Source organism: Lissotriton vulgaris, chromosome 1_2, assembly GCF_964263255.1.
Source record: "Lissotriton vulgaris chromosome 1_2, aLisVul1.2, whole genome shotgun sequence".
Lineage (NCBI taxonomy): Eukaryota > Metazoa > Chordata > Amphibia > Caudata > Salamandridae > Lissotriton > Lissotriton vulgaris.
Window position 1 is genome coordinate 102,460,965 of NC_141686.1, and position 26,845 is coordinate 102,487,809.

The window sequence follows — 26,845 nt, forward strand, 5'->3', positions numbered from 1 at the left end:
ACCAACTAGGTTGGTGAGTGAGGGGTCTTTTTTAAAAAAAAGGAAGTCTTTTCCTTTTTTGGATAGTTACCTTCTCATCTCGTAGATATATTTTATAACAGCGAGATTACTCCTTTTTTTGTTTCGGAACTTATACCCCAGGGGGATTGGAAGTAACCCCATATAAAAAAAGAAACTCTCTCTTTTTGTGTTTATGACTTTATAAACTATGCATTCATTCATTAAGTAAGATGATCAAGAACAGTGGGATGGGAAGACCATGCTGGACAATGGTGTCAGATTAACCTTATTTCATGTGCTGTCAACAAATGGGGGAGAGTCATGTATGCGGACAGCAATGGGCAACAGAAAGAACGAAGAACAGGAGGACGAGCAATGGCAATTACGACTCACTACTAAAGACAGTATGGCGGGGAATGAAGGTGGGAAATAGACACTTAAGTTTCATTTTCTGATCTGCCAGACAGAGGTAAGTAAGGTGATGTGTGATGCAAAAGTGTTTTCATATAAATGAGACATTTAGCCAAAGGCAGCTTCAGTATGAAATTCCATAGATTGACATACCTGTAATCTCCCTGGCCAGCTGGATCAGAGCTGATGGACTGGCAGCCCTTCTCACACGCCTCCAGGGCAGATGCAAAGTCCCTGTGCACCACCAGAAGATCTGAAGCCTCCTCAAGCTGGGACAGTGCCAGTCGTGTGCCCGGCATTCGTAGTGGCCCTAAGCTGGTCTCCGATGCCACGGACCCCTTCAGTCCAACCAAGGAGGAATATGAGCCTTTCATAATTATCTACGAAGGAACAGCAAAGTTCAATTAGGGAAGAGTGTCTCTATCAAAAACCTTCACATCACCCAACACTAACACATAGACTATAGCAAGGAGAGGGGTTGTGATTTAACTTGATCAGAATAGGGGTAAGAAATGCACTGGCACATGAGTAATCAGGAAACCTCTTAACAAAAGAATGCAAACTGGTATCCAGAGTGCAAAACCTTTTAAAGCTTTTTCTCCGATTTCCACTACAAACACCTTTCAATACCCTAGCATAAGAGGAATGCTGTACAGGCTCACTCTTTAACAAGCATTTGCAATGCAATAGGCCTCACATTTACGAGAGATTAAGCTATTGGCATTGTAAATAACAATGCCTTTTATTTATGTTTTAAAAACCAACAAGTAAATTAAAGCCATTGCCATTTACAATGCCAATAGCTCAAACTATCACAACTGCAAGACCTATTGCATTGCAATCCGCAGAGTATGGATCAGATGATCGATTAAGTGGCAAATGCTGCACATCCATAATTATGTGGCATACGCCACAGCCGCAGAATCGCATAAATACAGTGGCCAGGATATTTGTGGTCTGGTGGGTCTTAGAGATCCCAGTGTGCACCCGAGCGCCTCCGAACCGCGCCGTGCATGTCTCAATGATACCTCGCACGCTGCACGATCAAGGGCTTTGTACATCATTCATGACACTGCACAGCATACGTAGTAAATGTTCATGTAGGGATTGGAGTGGGCACATAAATTAATAGTACAAAAAGAAACGTATTTTGATATTTCCTTGTGGACAAAGAAAAGGGAACTATTGAAATGTGGACACAGATTTGGAAAGTACACTTGCGTTTTTGCCATTTCAGTCACACTGCATCCTCTTTTCGCGTGTTTACAAAAATGTGTATGGCTATGTCCAATTTTGTCTTTGTTTCTACTTTAGACACATTTTTTGTTCTATTTCACGATTACAGCCCGGGTAACATCACGCAGCAATGCATGGTGTTTTGTTTTCCTTATTTATTATAGGCAGATCTATTATTTCGGTGTAGGTGTTTTAGCAAGGGCGCATGCCCCCATTACTATAGGGTCTTAATTGGACCTCATGGCGATGACTAAGACAGAAAGCTGCAGACACACATGATCGGTGTGAGCACTAATAGCCGCATTTATCATATAGTTACATTCTAATGCAATTAGAGTGTGCGCAGGCACCTTAACTTTAGCAATAAGCACAACATTCCTCTCTGTCCTAGTGAACATGAGGTTAGAGTAGCAAATGAACACGTCATAGGAGGCAGTGGCTTACTCCTCCTCCTCCTCCCCCTCCTCCTCCTCCTCCTACTAGTAGTACTGCTACTACTCCTACTATACTACTGTTACTATTACTACTATTACTAGTAGTCCTACTAACAATGATAGTCATAAATATTATTTTATATGGTGCCTCTTGCCGTACTTTTGGCGTTTCTCAGCGCTTTAAATAAACGAAAGGTGCTCCTATTAACCACATTCATGGTATTCGCAAAGTTACAGTTGGCAGGTGCACTTACGTGGATGTTGCAATGTCATTCATAACTTCCACCCTCTACTCCTAAACATGCCCCCACTCAGACCTGTGTGTAACCTGAAGGTCACGCTCTGAAGACTCAGTCTTTCACAGGTCTCTTGATAAAAGGAGGACCACTTCAATGGGTGATAACAGGAATTCCATTTAGCACCGAGACACGATATCCCCATTCCGTCAGTTTTCACTGGCAAAAAGGGTAAAGTGCCTGAATGGGGTTCATGTCAATGTGCGCTATTAGAAAAATGCACACCGACATACTCTATATGTACGCTTCCATACTGAACAGTGCACGTACTAATAGCGCTGCGGGGGGGTTCGCGCCTCGGTTGCCTTTGGTGGCGTGAGACCACTGTTTCCCAACAGAAGCGGGGACCCGCTGGAGCGGGCCACAAGGGAGGAGAAGCGAAGGGTTCCCATATGCCTGGGGCTGCCGCGGGCGGGCAGACAACAAAAAACATATGCACGACGGCAATATAGAGCAAGCTGCCGCGCTGCCTACCAAAAACAAGTCACAGCCGATGTCTCAAGCGGCTACGAGAATAGAGTCGCCGGGCCACTGAGTTACAGCAGAGAATCACAGCGCATCCACAAATACTACCGCAGGGTCTGGGAAAGCAGAGAGAGCAAGTACGGCCACTCACAGCACTGACAGGGACGAAAGTGGGGTGGGGGTGGAGGGAAAGAGAAGACGCACACGCTTGACGGCCTGGAAAGCAGATGCCTTGGTGAACTCTGCCTGAACCTTAGTTTAACACGCCTCCTGAGATAAGAAAAGTGAGTCACCGCAGACTCAATGTCCCAAGGGCGTGTCCAAAAAACCTATAGGTCGGTAACAAAAACCCCTGCACAGCAATAACAAGTCAGGGTTTAACATAAATATTGACGTTGCCCAATAAAAAGCATGGGCGGGAGCTAAAATCCTTCTCCTAAAATCCCTCTACCCCAATAAATCTCTCGCTGCGCGAGCAATGCTGCGTACTGCAACGCTGGGAGCGAGACCTAAAAAGCAGACCTGGCCCACATGGTACACATCAGGCTTCTACCTTGGAAAGCAGAGCTATGTCATTGAGCCATATGTGCATATATGCTTTTTTATGAAGCAAAGCCTCTTGTTCTCTTCTCTAATGTTGGTTTTTAACTTATAGAAGTATTTGCTCACATGAAATCACAGGCGGTCACACGACCCAAGTGGTGCAAACGGCAGTGAGAAAAGGTCCTTTCTTGCCAAAAGTGGACAAAAGTACAGTGCCAAATGCGCTTGTTTTGTGTAATGCCAAAGCTCTTCTCGTTTATGTAAAGGGATTGTAGCAGAACAGGAACAACGCAAAAACACCTAGTATTTCATGCAAAAGCATATTTCAAGCAAAGTAGTGTGACCTGTGTGGATTTCCTTATAAAATTGGTACCAAATGAAAATGGGTGCCTGGTCTCTGGGTTTAAACATGTAATTTCCACAAAGTTACATATATTAACACTATCGACTTTGTTTACAGGTTTGTAAAAAAAATTGCACCTCAAGAACAAATATCATGCAAGGCTTAAATTGCATCACCGTTTGGCTGAGTGCAATGCCAAAACATATTTAGCATCAAGCAAAGAAGACAACTTAGGAGCAAGCACAGTCAGCTGATGACATCATACGTGCTGTACTATTTTTTGCCATTCGCCCAAAAAATGCAGATTTCTATACAACGTTGCATTGCATGAATCTTGGTATAGTTTGGCTTAAGAGTTTCATGTGAGAAAATCTGCAAGGAGATGTGGGAGACAGGTAAAGAATGAGTGTTACAAGGCAGGAATGTCCATTAAGTGTGTGAACACCCACAAACTCACACATTCATAAATAGGCTCCTATCCCTCCCCAAAAAGGTAAAAAAAATACTTTTTGTAAGGGCAGGAGGAAATCCCTTTCGAGTATGGGAAAGAAACGGAATACCTCCCATCTCCCTAAAACAAATTGGTGGAGTTGTAGTAAAAGGGCTTTCTCACTTGAGAAAACAAGTTACTCAGAGCATCTGTACTGGCACTGCTGATGTGCTCATGTGAAAATATATGCATATTTTTTCACGAGAGAATAGATTCCAAAGCGTTTTCCAAGAGAGTGTGCCCGGTAAACCTGCCCCTGTCACTGGAGTTCAGGTATAATCTCGAATACTTTGGGGAATTTCAAAAAGTCAGAAATCTGCACCATTGTAAGATTAGAATACCAGGGGCGCAGATATTAGACTTAGGGCCTGATTTATCGTAGAACGGGCTTGGAGAAAGGAATACGACCCTGGAGCTAAAAAGCTGTACCAGGACGAGATTAAACAATACCACAAGGCCATACATCTGGCACGAGTGCCCTACCTCACTAACGAGATCAAGACCAGCAAAAACTTGGCGAAAAGCATTTTTAAAATACTCAACCAATTAAAAAATAGGAAAGATCCCCCCACTTCAGCGATCACGTCCAGGCAGCAATGCGAGGATCTGGCCACCTTCTTTGTTCAGAAGGTAGAAGCCATTTATAAATCCTTCTCCACATGTCCAGTGGACATGGTGGCTCCCCTCGCAACCCTTCCTACTACCACTCTAGTAGCAATACCCCCTATCTCTCTAGACGAGCTTCTGACATTGAGCACGAAGATCAAATCAGGTTCCCCTCTGGACCTTATGAGGCCGGCCCAGTTCAGAAACTGCTTACCGATACTTCTCAGGCCTCTGTGCAAAATAATTAATTTCTCTTTCACGACGACAGTGGTGCCTTCATCATGGAAGCAAGCAAGGGTGGTCCCCTTGTTAAAGAAACCTTCACTGGAGCCGGAACATTTTCCACCGATCTCTCTTCTGCCGTGGGTCACTAAAATCGCAGAGGCCCACACAAATAACGCCCTGTCGGCCTTCCTAAACAACAGCGGTATCTTAGACCGCTCCCAGAATGGTTTCCGCCCCGGTCATAGTACCGAGACCGCACTTCTAGCGGTGAGTGAACATCTGCGGACCATACTGGATGAGGGACAAACTGCGGCGCTGATACTGCTCGATCTCAGCGCCGCATTTGGCACGGTCTCCCATCAGCTTAGAGGAGGCGGGGATTCCTGGTCTGGCACTGGACTGGTTCCGCTCCTTTAGAACCTTCCAGGTCTCCGCCCCCTTCCTCTCTCCCACCCATTCCATCAAGCAGGGAGTCCCCCAGGGCTCTGCATTAAGCCCTGTCCTGTTTAACCTCTATGTCCAACCTCTGACAAGAGTGGCCCGGGACCATGGCATGACCATGGTGTCATATGCTGACAACACGCAACTGGTGGTGGCCCTCTCCAATGACCATTCTCGGGGCGTCACACAGTTCAGGAACGGACTAGAGGCGGTCGCACGCTGGATGACCACCAACTGTATTGAACTTAACGTCAACAAGTCAGAAGTGCTGTTGGTGGGGAAAGACAAGGGACTCTGGAGCACGCAGTGGTGGCCAGGGTCCTTGGGCAATGCTCCCCCCCTAAGTCGGTGGTGAAGAACCTAGGGATTTGGTTCGACTCCACTCTTGGGTTCTAGGAGCATACCAAAAAAAAAAATTGCAGGTACCTGCTTTGGACTCCTATGTGGTCTAAGGGCCATATTGGGCTTCTTTGACCCAGCCACATGTCAAGTGATAGTCCAGGCGACTATTTTGTCCAGACTGGACTATGCTATCTCCCTAATGTTAGGCACCAATAAGGCGGAAGTGAATCGCCTTCAGCGAGTCCTGAATGCCGCTGCCCAAGTCCTGCTCAGGCTCTCATGAACCTGCTCTACGACGAGTGCTTTACGAATTCTGCACTGGCTACCCGTTTCTAAGAGGATCGAATTCAAGGCACTCTGTCTGTCCTTCAAAATACTAAAACTCTAATCTCCTGAGATCCTGTCCAATTTATTGGTTCCCTATGTACCCGCACGCCAGCTACGCTCCGCTGATCAATTCTTGGCTACGGTCCCTCGTGTGAAACGCCTTAGAGCAGGAGGCCGGTCCTTTTGCTGTTTTGCCGCATTACATTTAGATCCCAGCGGAAGGGTTACTCCGTCAGAACGGTGACAGATATCCCATCTGCCTGAATATAAATCCCATAGGATACAACTGGATTTATATTTCAGCGGACAGGATATCTGTCAAAGTTCTGACAGAGTAACCTGTCTGCAAAGATCTAAATCAGGCCCTTTTTTGAGAATAGGGCCTGTAGTTTGCAGGCCCTTAACCGAGGCAGCACAACTTATCCCTTTAAGATAAACAATATTCAGGCTTGTGCTTCTTACACTATAGAAATATGCATGAGATACTGTACATACTTCACTTTACTTGAAGCAAAAATTAATTCCGCAGCTAACGCCCCAGGAGAAATCTTTTGCAATGCGAAGAATCTTCTGGAGCTTCCTCCTTCAGGGACATTACCTGATCTTACCCCCGCCTGCTCGCAAAAGTTTTCCACAAAAAAATCCAAGACATATACAATATATTTCCCCGCTCCCCATGCCCCAGCAACCTTCACTCAAGAGATAACTCCCCATGTGACATCGTACACGAACTAGATGAACTTCCAATCATGAACTTGGACACTGTATCTGATATTTTCACCCAGGTAAGATCTGGCTCTCATCTCGATCCGGCACCTCTCCACTTTCTATGTAAGGCCGAGGAAGTAATACTCCCAGCTACACTGGAAGTGTTAAATTTGCCTATCTCCACTGGCTAAGTCCCTCCATCCTAGAAACATGCTATGGTGAGAGCACTGCTTAAAAAAACAAAAAAACAAGCTTAAATCCTGAGGTTCTAGGTAACTATCATCCTATCTCTGCAGATCATTCCAGGTTTTTGAAGGCGGTAACATCTGCAAGAGCCTGTTGATCAGCTGCGGAGTGCCTCAAAGCTTTTCACTTGGTCCCACATGGTTCAATGTATACATGAGACCTCTCGCTGAGATTGTCTAGCCATATGGGATTAGCATTGTTACATATGCTGATAACATGCAACTGGTGGTTGCCCTAAACCACTCCCAGAATCTTCCTTCTGACATGGAATCCTACCTGGAGAAGGTGGCCAAATGGATGGAATTCTCCGGTCTTAAGCTCAATGAAGATGAAACTGAGCTAATGGTCATGGGCAACCCCTCTATCTCCAATCTTGGACTGACTGGCCTGGCCAAATAGTCTCGGCCCTCTTCCGGCCCCTAATTCCAAGATTAAAAGTGAGGGTGTTTGGCTGGATAGGTCTTTCAAATTCAACTACCAAGCAGTGAAACTGACAGCAACCTGCTATGGCATTCTCAGACAGCTTCCGAAAATCCTCCCTCTCATTCCCATGTCAGCAAGGAGAGTCATGGTCCAGGCGCTAGTTCTTTCCTGTCTGGATTTCGGGAATTCCCTCTACCTCGGTGTACCGAAGTCTACGATGCAAGCACTCTAAGTCGTACAGAACTGTGCAGCCAAAATCTCTGTGTGTAGCCCACATGACCCTTTGGGGAAAGGACTCACAATCAATCACTCTCTCACCATCTTCTATCACCCTAGGAGATGCCTTCGTTCAGCTAACCTATTCTTAGCATCAGTCCCTAAAACAAAATGGGCTAGATGTGGAGGCCATTCCTTCTCATATAACACCGCCAGATTATGGAACACCCTTCCTTCACATCTTCGCTCAGTGACCCACCATCTCTACTTCCGAGGCTCCTGAAAACCTGGCTGTTTCAGAACGCGGCCAAATAACCATCTGGCCTGCTGCTCTGCCTGAAGCTGCTAGTGCGTAACAAATGTTGAATAATAATGATTCAAGACACATGCTATGTGAGCTCTTAGTTGGACAGCAGAGCTGTCCTTCAATATATGTTACACCAAAAGCAAACTAACCTGGTCTCAAAATCTGTATGACTCCTTTGTAAATTAAATGAAACACAAAATATATATATATATATATATTTTTTAAATCGACATTATTCAGACTAAACCTACAAACTCCAAATTATTACAGGTCTGAATTAAGCTGGCTCTAGACCAATTTTCCAGCAACGGTTCACTGCACTAATATATAGATACTAACTGTCAGACTCACTGAAAAGAAATCCCGAGATGGATTGCTCACAAAAATGTAGAACCACTGAACATAGAGCCATCCGTAAATACGTAAATATATTTGTAGAAAATGAAGTATTTCCAAGCTCCCTAAATAAAGTGGCCACTGTTCATCTTCTTAAAAACTACCAGATGACCAAAGTGAGCTAACAACCTGTAGATCAATTTTTTACCTTCCATCAAGCAACGCTATTAGCACAAGCTGGGATCAAGCAGTTACAGCTTACTAGGAGGAATAGACTGAATGATGCCATTCAGACAGAGTTTAAAACCAGCCAGGAGCAAAAAAGCTATTGCCGACATGTTATACGAGTTACGATTTGAGAGTGAAGAAAGCGACATAGAAGTTGCCCTTCAACACCTATAGCCGACTATAAAGAGTCAGTGATTCAGAGATGCACGGCCTGGTACTTGATTGCATCAAGTCATTTCTGGCAGGTAGGTCAAAGAAAATGACTATGCTGCCAGTACTATCTCCTCGCCTGGGAATAGCTTGTGGAGCGCCAAATGGCTCAACCAAGTTCACATGGTGCCAATAGTGAGATGTCTCGGCATTTATGCAGGAGCTAACTCTGAATCTTGCCGTACTCAACAGACGACTCAAGAGGGAGGTCCACCATCACGTTAAACAACAAGGTACAGATGAAGAATCTGGTTTTGTTCCTTTTTATTTTAACAGAATCTCTTTGAACCAGGTCTTTAGGATTCAACAGCATAGATAACTGACATTATAGATTGACCACCTAACAAATGTTTTAAATCCATTTTTAACAACAGACATTATCTGGTTAAGTTTCAAGTCATACAACTTCAAGTTCAGAAAAGGAGCTTTCAATTCTACATTCTTTATCTCTACAGGACATGATAGCACTGAATTTCCCAGAACCCATCTCAGGAAGGGACATCACTGGTTACCCTCTAAGACTAACATTAAAAGAAGAATGTGGGGGGGTGGAGGGGGGGGGGGGGGTGGCTAGCGACCGAGGGAAGTGGACGCTTGCTAGAGCAGCTCTGGAGCCCTCGCCTGAAAATCCATGAATTTCTCAGTTTGCCGATTTGGAGATTAACCTATCACATCGGGGGACTCTCCCGAACCCAATTCACCTCGAAGGCGCTGCTCTGGGAGGGATCCGCATGACTTTGAGCTGGCAGGAACGCCCAATTAGGAGCCTCCCGGACGACCCAAAATGGCGACCGGGTCCTGAAAGCAGAGACGACCCCCCTCGTGCGCCGTGAAACGCAACCACATTGCCCTGAGCGTTGTAGCGAGCATCCCAAGTCACCACCACACCCCCTGGGGGCATTCATGACCGAGCGTTGGTAAAACTGTGCCGGGGAGCTGCTGGAGACGGCACGGTGGAGACGGTGTGGCTGGAGCCCGCCCGGGACTACGCTCGGACAGCAGACGCGGCCAACTCGAGATCCCCTGCTCTGGGGGCCCTTCCTGTGGAGCCTCGTGCCGCGCCAGATCCTGCCTCTTCCTCCAGACGCTGACAGAAGGCCGAGGTGAGGAGGTACAGATCCAGAGTAGTGGAGGGAAGAGGTGCGTGCGTACTAACTCCACGGCTCCAGCAGCGTGGAAGGCGGACGGGCTCACTGTCTATAAATCGAGGCCCCGCACGTAAGGCCTAATGACGCAGTGCCTGCCAGGTGGCTGCCCCCTCGGGATTCGACCCCGGTGTTGGGCCAACAAGGACACCTTCTTACCAGTCATCACAGTTGACTCTGGACCCCCGTCTCCCTGTGCGGTCCGAATTGTGACGTGCACGGAGGGGGTCCAGACGGTTCGGCGCGCACAGAACCTGGGAGGAAACAGGCTGTTACTGACACGAGATTGATCACAGTGCAGCCCCATCAGTGGTGCTAACGGTGGGAGGCAGCAGACCCACGATCCTACTGGGGAGTGCCGTTGGTAAACTTAACCCCACAACTTTCTGGAGGGCCCTTGGTGGGCAACCATAATACAGATCCTGGGCCGGACTAGGCCCTCAGGGGCCCTGATAGAGGCGAAGACGGAGCTCCCACCCATGCAGTTGAGTGGGTACTGGACACCGTACGCTTGGATCTGATAGCACAGAGGCCTTCATTTTCCCCTGGTCCAGTGGAACCACCTGGAACACTGACAGGCCAGCGGAGGGTAGTCCTCTCCTTCGCGCAGGCGGCGGCCACTACAGGTGCGTTCCCCCATATTAATGCAACCCCTTTTGTCTCCTATACACAGCTCATGGCTAATAATAAAGAACTGAAATCTCAAGCTCAAAAGCATTTGGCAAAATGTGCCTGGACTAAGGGGAAGACACAGATATGGCCTCTAGTGGTGGGCCCCAAATTGTCACAATCTCGCCCCCCAGCTAAAACCCTCACCCTAAAAGACGTTTTGGAAGCTATAGGAGGGGTGAGGACATCCTTGGAAACACGCATAGACTCAGTCAATATTGAGGTCCCCCTTCTACGTGCAGATTTGAAGAAAATGGACTCCAGGGTTAAAGAAGTTGAGACGACTACGACGGCCCTCATGTCCGACACCATCACCCTTCAACAGCAGGTCGTTCAGCTCCAGAGCAACCAAAAGCGAATGGAAGAGCTTCTGAACGACTACTAAGGGACGGCGATAGGGAATAACATCTGTATTCTTGGGGTGCCTGAACGAATGGAGGGACCGGCTGCTGACCTCTTCGTGGAAGACCTAATACTTAACAAACTCCAGCCTAAGCGTCTCTCGAGCTATATCTCCATCGAACGGGCCCATAGGGTTCCCGGGGGACGTCCTAAAACAAGGGGCTCCCCCGCGGCCCTTCATCGCAAAAGTTTTTAATTTCAGGAACAGAACGCAAGGGCCGGACCTCCACTGAAAATTGACAACGCAAACATTACATTTTTCCCGGACTTCACCGTTAAGGTCCAAGCACAACAACGCAGCTTCACAGCAGTTAAAAAAGCCCTCCGTGACAAAACCATTAAATACTCCATGCTATTTCCAGCCAAACTACGAGTGGAGTCCGAGGGTAAGACTTGGTTTTTCTTGTCCCCGGAAGAGGCCTGGGACTGGCTGGAAGGTTGGCGTCGAGTTGGGAAACAAGCGAATGGACGCACTAAGGATGGCCCCAGCAGCGGCTTGCGGGCTCCTCCCACGGTACAAGAGAGACAACCAGAAGGGGACTTAGATGAGACACGTTAATTCAGGCCGTAGGAATATATTGCTTTAACCTACATCGATTAGCCATCTTTGCATTGGCCGGATTTGGGACCTGCACCCTCCAGGCAGTATTTCTTTGAGTGAGTTATTATATGTGTTTGGGGCGGGACAGACAGAACTGTGCACACGCCTCAAGGGCTTACAAATGTCATGACACAACCAGAGGGATTGGACTACGATGGCTAGCATTTAAATGTACTATGAAAACACCACATTGGTAGGCGAGGGCCGGAGGCGGTTAGCCAGGCACCTCGTAACTGGGACAGTGGGCGACAATCTCTCTGCCCTGTTGGGGAGTGGATAGTTCTGATTCCACTGGCAGGGGAGCAGGGAGGGGTGTTCCGATGGGGTGTGGGGGGATTGTTGAAAGTTTAGAATGTTGTATCCTTTTTTGCACAGAGCACATGGGTGGTCACCAAATCAACGAGATTACATGGTGAGATTTGTCGACATACAGGGGGATGGGACGTAGACGGTCCCACCGCTATCTGGGTCACATACCGCCTTTCCACATGGGATCTGATATTAGTGCCACCAATATTGCTACGACGGCCCGCGATTCCTTCCCTAACTAGCAGACATGGCAGACACTGGGGACATGACACTGTCAATATTGACGTGGAATGTCAATAGAGTAGGCAGTAAAATAAGGCGAGGGATAGTCCTGCAATACCTCAAACAGCACTCGCCAGACTTAATATTACTGCAGAAAACTCACTTGGTGGGTAATAGTCGTAAGGCACTCCACAGATGGGGTTACAAACTTGTGGCCCATACCGGGTTTATGTCAGGATCTAGGGGTATAGGTATCCTCATCTGCAAGAATCTAGCCCTTACACCCACCCGTATTTGGGCCGACCCCCAGGGAAGATTCGCAGTTCTGGAGGCGACCAAGGAGGGCAAGCCATTAAATATAATCTCGGCCTATCAGCCACCAGCAATGGGAAAGACGGCACTTCAAGATCTAGGCAAGATACTCACAGATCTCCCCCGGGTACTCTTATTCTAGGCGGAGACTTTAACATGACTATGGACGACGCACATGATAGACACCCCCCAAAACCATCCTCCCAACGCAGCACTTCTAAGGATGACTTTGTCCACGCAATGGGACTTACAGACATATGGCGAACGCTAACTCCCGAGGTCACCCATTTCACACACTTTTCTAATGTACATAAAAGTATGTCCCGCATGGACTACTTCTTCACGTTCCTTGCAGACATAGGGCACTTCCAACATCCTCAGGGGCTCCCGAGAGGCATCTCTGATCACTCTCCCCTCAGGGTTGAACATACTTTTCATCAAAGTTTTGCCTGAGGCCCCATAATCATCAATCCGTGGCTCCTCACCATTCCAGATATCAAAGACGACCTTCTCACACACACAGATCACTATTTCACCGAAAACATTGGCTCCGTTGACTCAGCTAACACCATATCGGAAGCTTATAAAGCAGTAATCAAGGGGTGTGCCCTGGCCTTAAAAATCGGATATATCCGGAACCACAACGAACAACTGACCCAGATGGAGAGGGATTTACTTCTCCTCGAAACAGAATATCACGCCTCTCCCACTGAAGCCACGGTCCACAAACTCCGTAACAAACTGCTAGAATATAGAGCCCTAGCTAGGGAAAAGGCCCAGGCCAGATTACTTCAAACACGCCATAGAGTTTACGAACTTGGGGGAACGTGCCGGCAAGATGCTATCGTGGCTGGAGAGACGGGCTCAGGAGGCTCGATGGGTCCCTGAACTCCACCTTCAGGACGGGAGGCGGGTAACAAACCCCCGGGATGTAGCAGAGACATTTCCAGATCACCTGGAGGCTGCGTATACCTCTAGGACCTCCTCCGAAGACTCGCGTCAACTCCTGGAAGAAATTACTCTGCCTACACTCTCGGACACCGACAGAGACGCCTTAGATGCAGATATAACAGCAGAAGAGATCCTTTAAGTTATCTTTGCTATTAACTCACAAAAAGCGATGGGGCCTAATGGTATCCCAATTGAATTCCTCAAGGGAATGGTCTTTAAAATAGCTCCCCATCTCAAAAACAAGTATGACGAGAGTCAGGGGAGAGGCATTCTTCCCTTAGACCAACAACTGGCCTCTATAGTTGTTATCCGCAAAACCAGGCAAACCAGCAATGACTTGTGGCTCATATAGGCCAATCTCCTTAATTAGTTCAGAGGCCAAGATGTTGGCCAAACTTCTGGCATCCTGGCTCATTGAGGTACTCCCTTCTCTGATCCATGAAGACCAATCGGAATTTGTAATGGGTCGAAATACCGCCCTGAATATTCGTCGGGTTCACAATGTTATGGGCAGACAGCCCTATCTGCAGGAAGACGCAGTTCTATTGTCCCGTTCGACTCAATAGAGTGGCCCTATCTTTTCGAGGTTTTGGGGCGAGGTTTGGCTTTGGCCCACAATTTAGACAATGGGTGGCATTGCTGTACGATGACTTATTGGATCAGGTCCGGGTGAACAATCACACCTCACACACATTTGCCTTGCAGAGAGGGACCAGGCAGGGTTGTCCCCTGTCCCCCTTACTATACGCGCTGACCCTCGAGCCATTAGCCCATTGGATAAGGAGGGATGTATCTATACGGGCTGCGTTGGAGTGAAGATAAGGAGGACAAAATATCACTCTACGCCGATGACATTCTTATATACTAGCATCTCCCCGGGCCTCCCTCAACAGTTTGTTCACAGTCATCACTAATTTTGGCAAATACTCAGGGTATAATATTAATTGGTCCAAATCTGTACTGTACGTGCTGCACGGCCCCCCACCTCGCCTACCTCGCGGATACATGATAGAATTAGCCACGGTCGGTTTTAAATATCTGGGCATCTTTATAACACCTGACCCTAACCTGTTCTATGAACAGAATCTCCTGAGTCCCCTAAAGCGACTACAGGAAGATGTTAGGCACTGGAGATCGCTGCCCCTGTCCCTCCGGGGCAGGTCGGCCTTATTTAAAATGCTAGCACTCCCACGATTTTTATATGTACTTCAAAATTGTCCATTCCCCTTAGCCAACAAATATTTCACCACCATTGAGGCGAAACTTCGTCTCCTGTTACGGGACATGAAAGCGCCCCGTATAGCCCTCCAGAAGCTCACCAAGGTGTGGTATGACGGAGGGATTGCCCTTCCAGATATGCGCCTCTATTACTGGGCCTCACAGCTAGTGGCCGTCAACCACTGGTTCCATGGATCCCCAACAAACCCTGCTTTCCACCTAGAACAATAAACAAATGGGCCTAGAAGGGTATCTAGGGGCCCTGTATAGTAAGACCTGAAGAAACCGCTACCTAGGGCCTATGTCACAAACTGTGGCCATTTGGCATATTAATTAATTAATTCATTCATTGTGGGTTTGTAATGCGCTAGAATCGACTCCCGAAGGGGTATCTCTGCGCAGTAGACCGCTGGGGAACCCGTCCTGGCTTTCCCTGTGAGATGGTCCCTACTGGGTATCTCCAAGGTGAAACCAGGCATCCCCGGCGTATGTGGGGGGCCGTTGTGGAGATGAGGCAAGCTAATGCCCAGAGTTGCCGAGTGTGATCCCTGGATAGAGTAGGCACCGAGATGAGAATTATCGAGTCCGTTGACCCTGGCCCACGACCCTGCCGCGTCAGGAATTGAACCCTGGTCCCGGGCCGTCCTCTGCTCTCGGGTCTGCCGCCTCTAACCAGTGAGCCACACCACTCCACATAAAGCTACCAAGCGCCTCGGCTGGGCAGATGCATTCACAAAAGCCACACCATTATGGTCATCGCAGAGGCTGGGACTACTCGGCTTCCACTCCAGGTTTGACAAGTGGGATACCATTGGTATCACTAACATAGGGGACTTGGTCAATAAAGGGAAACTTCTCACCTTTAAAGAATTACAAATCAAACATGCTCTCGCACAAGGAGAGATTTTCCGATACCTACATATCCGACCCGCTATTCTCACCTGACCTCCCTTCCTTGCCAGATGCTTCCCCCTTAGAGGACCACTTGCTTTCTGAACCACTCTTGGTTAAAGCTACCTCCTACACTTACCGAAAACTCTGCAATAACCTGCCTGATACATTTCAAACACTTCGAGATCGTTGGCAGACGGACTTGGGGGCACTGGATGATGAGGATTGGCAAGCAGCACTAATGTCCCCCAAAGAAACTGCTATAAATCACCGCTTCCGCCTCATACACTTAAAAATACCCCATAGGATCTACCTTTCAGGAGAACTCTTGGCCAAAATAGGTAGCCGTGGTGATGCGCTGTGCCTTAGAGGCTGCGGTCAGGATGACACTTTTTATCACGTCCTATGGGATTGTCCCCATAAACCTCTTCTATGGGACAGGGTAACCAAGAAAATGAAAGATACACTGGGTAAACATATTCAATTGTCACCTCGATTGGGGATACAAACTATATGGGAGGCCACAGACCTGACAGAAGTGGAGCGGCAGTGGGTTGCATTGGGATAACTATTGGTGAAACAAGCTATAGCAATGTTCTGGGGATCCAATGAACGGCCAATGACGATTGGTTGGGTGGCAGAGATGGACAGATGTATGATCACAGAAAAAGAGGTTTATAAATGGAGAGGTTGCCCTAGAAAGTGGGATAAAAAATGGGGAGGTTGGAACGCCTTTAGGGGAGAAATTTGTACCTCTCCAACAGAAGACATGGCGATGAGAAGACCTAGACCTGGTGACCCCTTAATTCCTTAATGTCTGTAACACACAATCGTTAATATGCTGTACTAAATGAATCATGCACCCCGATGTGATTTTGTAATGATGACTATGTGCTTTATCTTTAATAAAAACCGTTACTAAAAAAAAAAAAAGAAGAATTCGGACACGTTGACCTCATTCTACACCATTCATCTCTAAGGAAAGTAACATTACTTTAGGCCCATCATCCATCACTTCAAAAGTAACATCACTGCATTTCCTAGCTTCCATCTGTACAGAAAGTGATATTACTGCTTCCCACCTGCATCCTCTTGCCTCCTACCCTAGTCAACATCTTACCCATACCTCTTTCAAGAGTTCCCAGTACACGTCAGACACAGACAACTGTGTTATCTGTTTGGGCCTGTGATAGCCAGATAGAACACAGGCCCTGAACCTCTGCTTCACAACGACCTCAGCAAGCCCTGATCAGGTAAGATCTCTTACTACACATCCTCGTAATCACAGCATTTCAAAAGGTCTGCGAAGCTGGGGTAGACCATGTGGGACGGTTGAGGGAAAGAAATGGGGAGTAGGTCGGGGTGGAGGGGACAAGGGAACAATAGAGTCAACATTCACCATGAAAGCATTTTGTTAAATGCTGCAAGTGATAGGTGGAAAATGAAGGAGTGGACGAAGGGGCAGTAACAAGCGCAGTATTTGAAGTAAACATTCCAAAGGAGAGAGCATGAAAACATGCAATCCCAGGGGATGATTATTGGAAAAGCAAAAAGTAGTTCCCACAATATGAGCAGTGGAAGGATACAAGTGAGCCAATGAATACGAAGAGATGTGACACTAAAGCCAACCAATCATGTAAAATGTGTGTGCTGTAAGCCCACTGTAAGTTTTTGGTATTGTCCATGAGAGGCTATTGCCTCCAGACATCTAAAAGCTGCCTGTTAGGCAAGATCTAAAAAGCAGTCCAAGCATAACTCTAGGATTGGATCAATGCCACCATCTCCTACAGGATTACCAATAGTTCAAGTTCAATATTTGTATAGCGCACTACTCACCCAGAGGGTCTCAAGGCGCTTGAGGGAGGGGGGTACTTTACTTATCGAATATCCAGGTTTTTAGTTGTTTTCTGAAGGAGAGGTGGTTCTGTGTAAGGCGGAGGTGGGTGGGGAGAGAATTCTAGGTTTTGGCCGCTGAGTAGGAGAAGGATCTTCCCCCCATGGTGGATCTATGGATGCGCGGAATTGCGGCGAGGGCTTGATTGGACGATCGTAGTTGGCGGGTGGGGGTGTAAAAGGACAGGCGGGTGTTGAGGCATTCGGGTCCTAGGTCGTAGAGGGCTTTGTGTGCGTGGGTGAGTAGACGGAACGTTATTCTCTTGTTGACGGGGAGCCAGTGGAGGTCTTTCAGATGACCGGAAATGTGAGCTTGGCGGGGGATGTCTAGTATGAGTCTGGCTGAGGTGTTTTGGATGCGTTGGAGTTTTTTCTGTAGTTTGGCTGTGGTTCCGGCGTAAAGGGTGTTTCAGTAATCCAGTCGGCTTGTGACCAGTGCGTGGGTGACCGTCTTTCTGGTTTCGGTGGGGATCCAACGGAAGATTTTTTTGAGCATGCGTAGGATGTTGAAGCATGATGATGAGACGGCGTTGACTTGTCTGGTCATCGAGAGGGAGGAGTCCAGGATGAAGCCCAGGTTACGTGCGTGGTCCGTAGGTATGGGTGCGGTTCCCAGGGCCGGTGGCCACCATGAGTCGTCCCAGGCAGAGGGGGATGAACCTAAGATGAGGACTTCCGTTTTGTCCGAGTTCAGTTTTAAACGGCTGTTCTTCATCCACTCGGTTACTTCTTTCATTCCTTCGTGTAAGTTGGTTTTGGCGGCGTTTGGGTCTTTGGTGAGGGAGAGGATCAGCTGGGTGTCGTCTGCGTAGGAGATGATGTTGAGGTTGTGTTGGCGCGCGATGGATGCAAGGGGACTCATGTATACGTTGAAGAGGGTGGGACTGAGTGATGATCCTTGTGGTACGCAGCAGATGATTTCGGTGGCCTCTGATCTAAAAGGGGGGAGGCGGACTCTCTGGGTTCTTCCGGCGAGGAACGAGATGATCCAGTCCAATGCTTTTTCTTGTATTCCGACGTTGCTGAGGCGTTGTATGAGGGTGCTATGACAGACTGTGTCGAAGGCTGCGGAGAGGTCAAGTAGGATGAGGGCAATTGTTTCTCCGTTGTCCAGTAGTGTTTGAATGTCGTCTGTTGCTGCGATGAGGGCGGTTTCGGTGCTGTGTTTGGCTCGGAAGCCGGACTGTGAGGGGTCGAGGGATTTGTTGGATTCGAGGAAGGCGGCGAGCTGACTGTTGACGGCTTTCTCAATGACTTTGGCAGGGAATGGGAGGAGCGAGATGGGGCGGTAGTTCTTAAGTTCAGTGGGGTCTGCTGTGGGTTTCTTCAGAAGGGCGCTGAGTTCGGCATGTTTCCAGCTTTCCGGGAAGGTAGCGGAGTTGAGGGAGCAGTTGATGACGTCTCGGAGATGGGGTGCGATAATGGAGTCTGCTTTGTTGAAAATGTGGTGGGGACATGGGTCGGTTGGCGATCCTGAGTGGATAGAGTTCATCAGGCGGATGGTGTCGTCAGTGGTGATTGGGTTCCAGGCACAAAGGTTGTTAGAAGGGGGTTTTGGTTCGGAGGTGGGTGGAGTGGACTGGTCTCCGGACTGGTTTTCAAAGCTGTTATGTATGTCGGCGATTTTGTTGTGGAAGAATGAGGCTAGGGAGTCGCAGAGGTCTTGGGAGGGAGTGATGTCGTTGGTGCTGGCGGTGGGGTTGGTAAATTCTTTGATGATGTTGAATAGTTCCTTGCTGTTGTGGGCGTTGTTTTCAAGTCGATCCTTGAATGCTGATTTCTTGGTGGATCGGATCAGTTGGTGGTGTTTGCGGGTGGCGTTCTTGAAGGTGGCCAGGTTGTCAGTGGTTGGGTTTTTTCTCCAGGCTTTCTCGAGGGTGCGACAGAACTTCTTGGATTTCTTAAGGTCATCGTTGAACCAGGGGGCTTTTTTGCTACCTTGCTTGATTTGATGGTTTTTCAAGGGTGCTAGTTCGCCGGCGCTGTGGGTGATCCATTGTGTGAGGTTGGTGGCTGCTTGGTTTAGGTCCGATGATTTGGCAGGAGGGTTTTGGTGAAGCGATGTGAAGAGCTGGTCGGTGGTAATTTTGTTCCAGTTTCTTCGGGGAATTGGTTGTGGGTGGTTGTGGGTCGTGGTCTTTTTGTAGTTGAAGTGAACGCAGCTGTGGTCCGTCCAATGGAGAGCTGTGGTGTGATTGAAGGAGATATGCTTGCTGGAGGTGAAGATTGGGTCGAGCGTGTGCCCGGCATAGTGGGTGGGGGTATCAACAAGTTGTTCGAGTCCGAGGTTGTCCAGGTTGTCCAGAAGGGTGGTGGTGTTGCTGTCGTTTTTCTTTTCCAGGTGGAAGTTGAGGTCTCCCAGTAGAATGTAGTCCTCGGAGGGGAGGGCGTGTGGGCTGATGAAGTCAGTGATGTCTTCGCTGAATTGTGTGCGGGGTCCTGGTGGCCTGTAGATGAGGGTGCCTCTGAGTGTGGTCTTGGGGTCGGTGTGGATCAAGAAGTGAAGGTGTTCGGCGGTAGCGAGGTTATCGTCGGAACTGGGCGTGATGCGGATGGTGTTCTTATGGACGATGGCGATGCCTCCTCCTGTTTGGTTGGTGCGGTCCTTTTGGATGATCTTGTAGCCGTCCGGGATGGCTATGGCGATGTCGGGAGCTGATGAGGCGTTCATCCAGGTTTCTGTAAGGAAGGCGACGTCCGGCGATGTGGTGTCGAGTAGGTTCCAAAGGTCAATGGCTGTCTGTGGACCGAGCGGGTGTTTAGCAGGATGCATTTCAGGTGGTTAGTGTCGGAGCTCTGTTTGGAGTTTGTGGATTTGGTGTGGGTCCTGATGCAGTCGAACTTGCAGGAGTGGCAGGTGAAGGGTCCATGGGTGTGTCCTGGGGCGGCTTGGTAGCAGTTTGGTGGTCGGCCGGGGTTGAGGGCTGAGAGGGTTGTGGCGTCGTACGTTATGCGGGCGGAGTGGATTTTGCGGGGGCCAGGGGGTTGGAGTTCTGGACTTTTTGGTTCCGTCCAGAGGTGTTCTTGTCATCGGCAGCCACTAGAAGATCATCTACATACTGCACTAGAGCAGAACCTGGAGGAAGTACAAAGGAATCTAACTGACTTTTTAGTGCTTGACTGTAAATAGATGGGCTCTCACAATAGCCTTGTGGAGCGCGTTTAAATCTGAAACTTCGACCTCCCAGACAGAAGCCGAAAATATCTCTGCTTTCTTCGGCTATCGGAATGCTGAAAAAGGCATTCTTCAAGTCGATGACTGAAAACCAGGTGGCTGTAGCAGGAATCAATGTTAACAAGGCAGTAATGTCTGGAACTACAGGAAACTGCGGGACCACAATCTTATTAACTTCTCTGAGGTCGATGACAAACCTATACACTGGAGGCTTTGTAGGATCAGTTCGTTTCAAAATCGGTAATACAGGACTGTTACAGATATTTCCTCTAGTTTCTTCAACCACACCTTTTTTAATCAAATCTTGTACAATCAATAGAAGTGCACGTTCACCTTCACTAGATATTTTGTATTGAGGAATTCTTGGAAATTTTACATTTGCTTTCAAAGTGACTACATATGGTGGTATTTCTAAAAGGCCTACATCGTTAGGACCAGTCGCCCAAAGAGTATCAGGGAGTGAACGCAGCTCTGGCGGGAGTGCATCCATTGACAAGTACATCGGAGAGGTGATTCTTTTGCCCAATGTAAGCTGTACTCCTTCCGGAGAACAGTACAATGTCGCATATAGTCGTTTCAACAAGTCTAAACCAAGCAGATTTTCATTACAACCCGTCGTTAAAATTAGGGGTGCTTTCAATTGACACGGTCCAACAGAAATAGACAAAGGACCAGATATGGGGTTGTAAACAGGGGCGCCTGAAAAACCTACAGAAACATTTGTTGAGCCGGACAAAGGTGCGCCAGGGAGTTTCGCATGAATGATAGAACTTTTTGCTGCACCAGTATCCAACAGAAACGGTTCGACTACACCTGATGTTGCTACTGCGACATAAGGCCCACTCTGATCCACTGGAACTGATACTACTCCCTCTCTCTGTCCATGGCTGTCCTAGTACCCATTTTGCTGAAATCCCTCATCCACTTCACAATAGTCTTCAACAAGATACTGTTGAGATCTATTTTGCTGAGCAGACTGTCCATTTCGTTGATCAAAGTGATTGGAAGGGCGATCATTCGTTTGTGGAGGCATAGCACCTCGCCCTCGACCTCTAGAATTTTGCACAAAACCACCACGACCTCTCTGAGCTGCTGCTGCGTTATTTTGCGCTAAGACTGGACACTCATTCTTGTAGTGACCCTCTTTCTTACAGTACGCACACTGATTCCACTGATATTGAGGTCTCGGTGAACTATAATCTGTTCTTTGATACGAGCCCTGTTGCGTATTAGTCTGATTCGTGCGAGGCGGATACGCCTGTTGCAAGAGAACTTTAGTCTTTAAGTCTTTCGTTTTCTTATCTGATTTCTCTTTCTCCTCTTTATCCCTATTTTCATAATACTGTGCAGTTGCAAGTATTTGCGCAGTTGTAGAAACAGCCCACGCACTCTCGGAATCTTTTCATTTGTTGCATAGCTCAGGTAACAAATTATGTACGAATTTATCGACAAACAGTCTCTGTCCTCCTTCTGTGCTCATATCCTGACCACTATGATCTACAAAAGTCTCTTCGAACCTCGTGAAAAAGTCGGAGACACTTTCGTCTTTCTTTTGCCTGCATGCGGACAACTTGTCCCAATTAACACGCAATGCGGGCATCAGAGTCTTCATTAAGTCGATTATTCTACCTGGAAGATTAGCAATTAGGGGTTCGGGTTTTGAACCACCTATTTGCTGACCATCCGCTGCAATGATAGCTGCCCAATCACCACCTAGGGCAACTGGATGATTTTCTTTACGAATTTTAGCCCAAATTGGTTGCGGAACTACATTACCAAATAACATATCAATGTCCGCCAGATTCATTACACAAGCCTCAACTGTCTGTGTTAGTTCTTTATAGTATCCGGCAGGATTCTTACGCGGGTCTGGCAAGGCCTGCTTCACTGCTAGCACTTCGGCTCGTTTCCATGGAATGTGTATCCACACTCTTTGGAATTGGGCCGGAGCTGCTACAATACCATTCGGTGCGTCAGCTTGCACAGCTTCGCGCCAAATTGGAGGAACCTCCCTCATTGGATATTGGCGAGTCTGCTTCATCTTACTTTTCTCTAAATCTCTTGGTGAACGAAGTGATGGATCACTCCTATAACTTAAAATCAGTTCCATCGCTTCTTCTATATTTTGACCTACTATCATTCCTGCAGCAAACTCTTTCTGAACCTTAATTAAGTCTTCTAAATTTGATTCAACATCATCTTCTTCTACTTCCTCACGTAACAGCGAGCACATCTCATCAAAGACATACCGTTGCGTTGGTTCCTTCCATTGCATAAATGTATCTAGCACATCTCTCGTACTATATCTCCTACTCTTTGAAATCCATCTGAGAGCCGTGGAATCTAAAATTCCCCGTTCTTCAGTACTCGGAAGCTGGCTACGTCTTTGAACAGAGTCAGAAGTAGGAGTCTTGATTAAAGTTTTATAGAAAGGAGACAGAATGCTAGAAACAGAATCAGTGATTCTTCGACGAACAGAAAGTGGAGTCAACACACTAGCAGACGCAGAGAACACAGTAGAAGTAGGAACAGATAGCGGGACAGTAGGAGTATCGAGGAAAATAGTTTGTGGAACAGTAGGTGTAAGCGAGACAGATACAGGTATAGGTAGAGAAGTCGGCAATCCAGGAGGAGGAGGTGCCGTAGGAATATTCACATTGACCACAGGAGGTACAGGAGCTTGATTCTGAGGAGCAGGAGCAGGAATACCGGGTTGTCCAGCAACCGGCAATTGAACATTCGGTAAAGGTGGAGCCGTAGCACCTTGTGCATACGGTGGAGGTGACCTTAACAGATAAGACAACAGAGGATCGTTTTCGGGGTCCTCCAGTATCTTAGTTGTTTTCGATGGCAAGGCAGGATAGCACTTGTCAATCGCTAAATTATGCTCTCTAATAGCCACCTCTATGGCCTTCTCAGACTCGTTAACTTGCAGCTGTTTAGCCGCTTGCTCTAGAGTCAATTCTTCTTGCTCTTTCTGTTCTTTCTTTAACCTTTTAATCTCTCTCTGTTTAGATTCTTTTCGCCAGTAACGGAAAGAATCAAACATTGCCGGCCGGGCTTTCTTCCTAAACAATTTCGCTTCTAAATTATCAAGGATTTCGGGTTCAAAACTACCATGCAGTGGCCAACTAAGGACACCATCCTTTTTCGTATAGCGGACCCACACCTCATTGTAAGATATAGGACCCACACCATGTTTACAGTACAAGTCATATAAGGGAGTCCCAATCGGAGGAACCAGACATGAGTCCTCCAATCGTGAATCACTGTTGCAACCAAAACAAGACAACATACAATTTCTCCGACTTACCATTTTGCAATCCGGAACACAGAACAAACAAAACACGAAACAGATATGTGCACCTGAACCAAGAACTTAGGCCTACCAAAAGCGAACTGATGTATCGATACTCAAACTAAACCAAATAGATTATCGTAACCAGAACAACCAGTGATAATCTTACGAAACCAAACCAAACTAAGAACCAAAAAGGATTTTAACAACCCTCACGAAATAACCAGCTAGCAACCACTAAATACTTAACTGAGGCACTGAAGACGTCACCAAGGAGAAACCCGTCACGTTTCGCCGTACTAAGGACTGCACCTCGGGTCCAAGACAGGGCGACGGTCAAGGCAACGGCCCACTGCAGCCGTCCTGAACGGGAACCCTCGTGGAAGAGAACTTCGGGCCACTTTTGCCATATGCCGGGATCGATGAAGTGGGGCGCCTCCCTCAGGAATCTTCACACGAAGCTTCTCGAACTCTTCAGGCTTTTGGACCGGTACCGAATGACGTCGCCCCACGTTGGGCGCCAATTGGAGTTCTGGACTTTTTGGTTCCGTCCAGAGGTGTCAGGGAACAACACCCGAAGACCCCGGAGTTCCACCTGCCTTGGTGCACAAATAAACAGAAACACGGGCTTCTCGATGGTGGCGTCAAAGACCAAAGGTTTATTACTGCAGGGACACAGAAGTCACAGAAACCACGCATGGGCAGTGTCTAGGAGCCTGTTCGATTTGTACATAGAGGGTTGCTCCTTATATACTAAAAATTGTGCTCCGGGCAAATACTTCACATGTTAGTACATTCCCAAACCTTTATGTCCTAAACAATAAATATTTGGCATTACACAGGAACCGTCGATAATATCTGAGGCCAAACATTACGAAGAGGGGTTCCCACTAGTTCATCACAATCCCTTGTCAATATTGCATTCAAGAGCCGGACCGCCTCATCGTAAATTTCGTTACCTCCCCCTAATAAAGATTCAGAAAGAAAGGAACGGAGCCAGGTGTGGAAGATAGGAAAGTGGGATAAGGGATGTTTGTGGGTTGTAAATGGGCAAGGCTACCGGCTTCGGCCGCCTAATCATGATCGGGACAATGGACATGAGAACCAGCTCAGTAGGACTGGCCTCGGGCAGAGGAGGCAGCCTTTGTCGAGTCATGCAGCTACAGCGTGTTCTGTTCCAAGGTGTACGTGTCACTAAAGAGTGAATTGCCGGCTAAGCCTACGTGTCCTTAATCGAAATGAAGTGATCAGAGGTTATTGCATATGTGAGGGCAAGAAACACAAAATGGCTGCCATGATCTAAGATGGATGCCATGGGTAGATCAGAAATGTGTTTGTAACAGGAGTACTCTTGCTCGTAGCATAGCGAAAACACCAGGATATGCTAAATGGATCATTTGCGGTTCGCTGATACCAATATTATGTATTTCCGACAATATTGAAAACACGGGTTCAAATCGTCACGGAACCTCAGGGTCTGGCGCTGGGCGCGGACGGGCGTAGACGGGCTAACCTTTGGCGCACCTTCGGCACGCATAGGGCGCGCCCGCTGCGCGTCAGCTGTTCTGACATAAGTGGATAGTGGGGGGGGCGGAGCGAGGGAGGAGCATCTGGGAGGCGGGAGCGGGTGGAGAGGCTGGCTACGAGGCACAACAAACAAAATGGCAGCGAAAGCAAAACTGAAACAGGACGAGATTAGGGCACAGAGATGAATGACGCTATGGACAGTGGCACCGGCACAATCAAGCAATAATTCTTAATTTAAAAGTCAAGCAATGCGAGTGCTAACTTTCACAAATTAAATGCGAGCAAAGGACACAATTCTTTTGCAGCAGTGAGCAATAGCAGGCACAAGATCTTTACAAGTAATGCGAGCAAGCGCTACGATACCCAGGCACCAATATTCTTTACAGGCAAGCAGTGTGAGCCAAGCGCAACGATATCCAGGCAGGGAGCGTGGGGAACGACCACTTCTCACAGAGCACCACAAAGACAGCTAGTTTACAAGTCAGACATTGTAATGCTGACCACAGACAAAGATGCCCTCTTTCTCCTGCTATTACTCCCCTTTGTAGTCATCTTCGACACTGTTGATCATTCTCCTATTGTCCACACCCTTCAATCTGGAATGGGATTCACTGGCAATATCCTTCTGCAGTTGTCCTCCCGCTAATCCAACTGATACCAATTTGTTCATATATTTACCTCCAGATTGCAGAAGATCCATATCACCTGCTGAATACGTCATAGCACCATAGGGGTCTTCAACCTTTCCTGTAATAAGAGCTACTTGTGTTCAATCAAAAACATCCCGACCTACTAATATTATTAGTGTCGTAATAGTGACCACATCTGACAAGATTACATTACTGGCTATCCTATGCAAGTGTGCCAGCAGAGATCACCTTCAAGCATCAGGCAGGGTTACCAGTAGTAATGTCAAAAAAGTTTTGTCCCTTTGGAATCTCTTTGCAAGGTTAGTAAACCATAGTTACAATGCTCATAGCACCAAGGTAATTGTAATGATATTAATTATTAACAAGTCTCACAAATGCCATATCATTTATTAGTGAAATATTAGGTTCAAAACATATTTTGTAAATGCAACTATTTTTCTCCAAACCTCAGTTTAAGAGTTCTGAAAATACACAACCTTTCGTCTGAAATACACACTTTTCAATTTTGGTATCAATATATTAATGCAGCTAAGCAAAATCTTCTAATTTAGTAGGCTGGGCTGTACACAGGAGAATTACTCACATGTACCTGGAGAGCTACCAGTAGCTCACGAACGAGCTACTTGGCGGAGAAGCCAGCTCCATAGTGTCCCCCGTCATTTTCAGCAGCTATATAGACACCCTTTGGGCTCTGCTCATCAATACCAGCATGAAAATTGACAAATACTCTAACAACACACAACTGACAT

The 26,845-nt window shown here is 47.4% G+C and overlaps 1 protein-coding gene across 1 annotated transcript in view; it reads right to left on the minus strand.

Moving 5' to 3' along the window:
- The window catches only part of PEX26 (peroxisomal biogenesis factor 26), a 42,446-nt gene that overhangs the window by 13,045 nt on the left and 2,556 nt on the right, over positions 1–26,845 (minus strand). The window contains exon 2 of the mRNA XM_086952920.1: positions 565–791. Coding sequence (XP_086809046.1) covers positions 565–785 — 221 coding nt within the window. The 5' untranslated portion in view covers positions 786–791. The remainder of the gene's footprint in view (positions 1–564; positions 792–26,845) is intronic.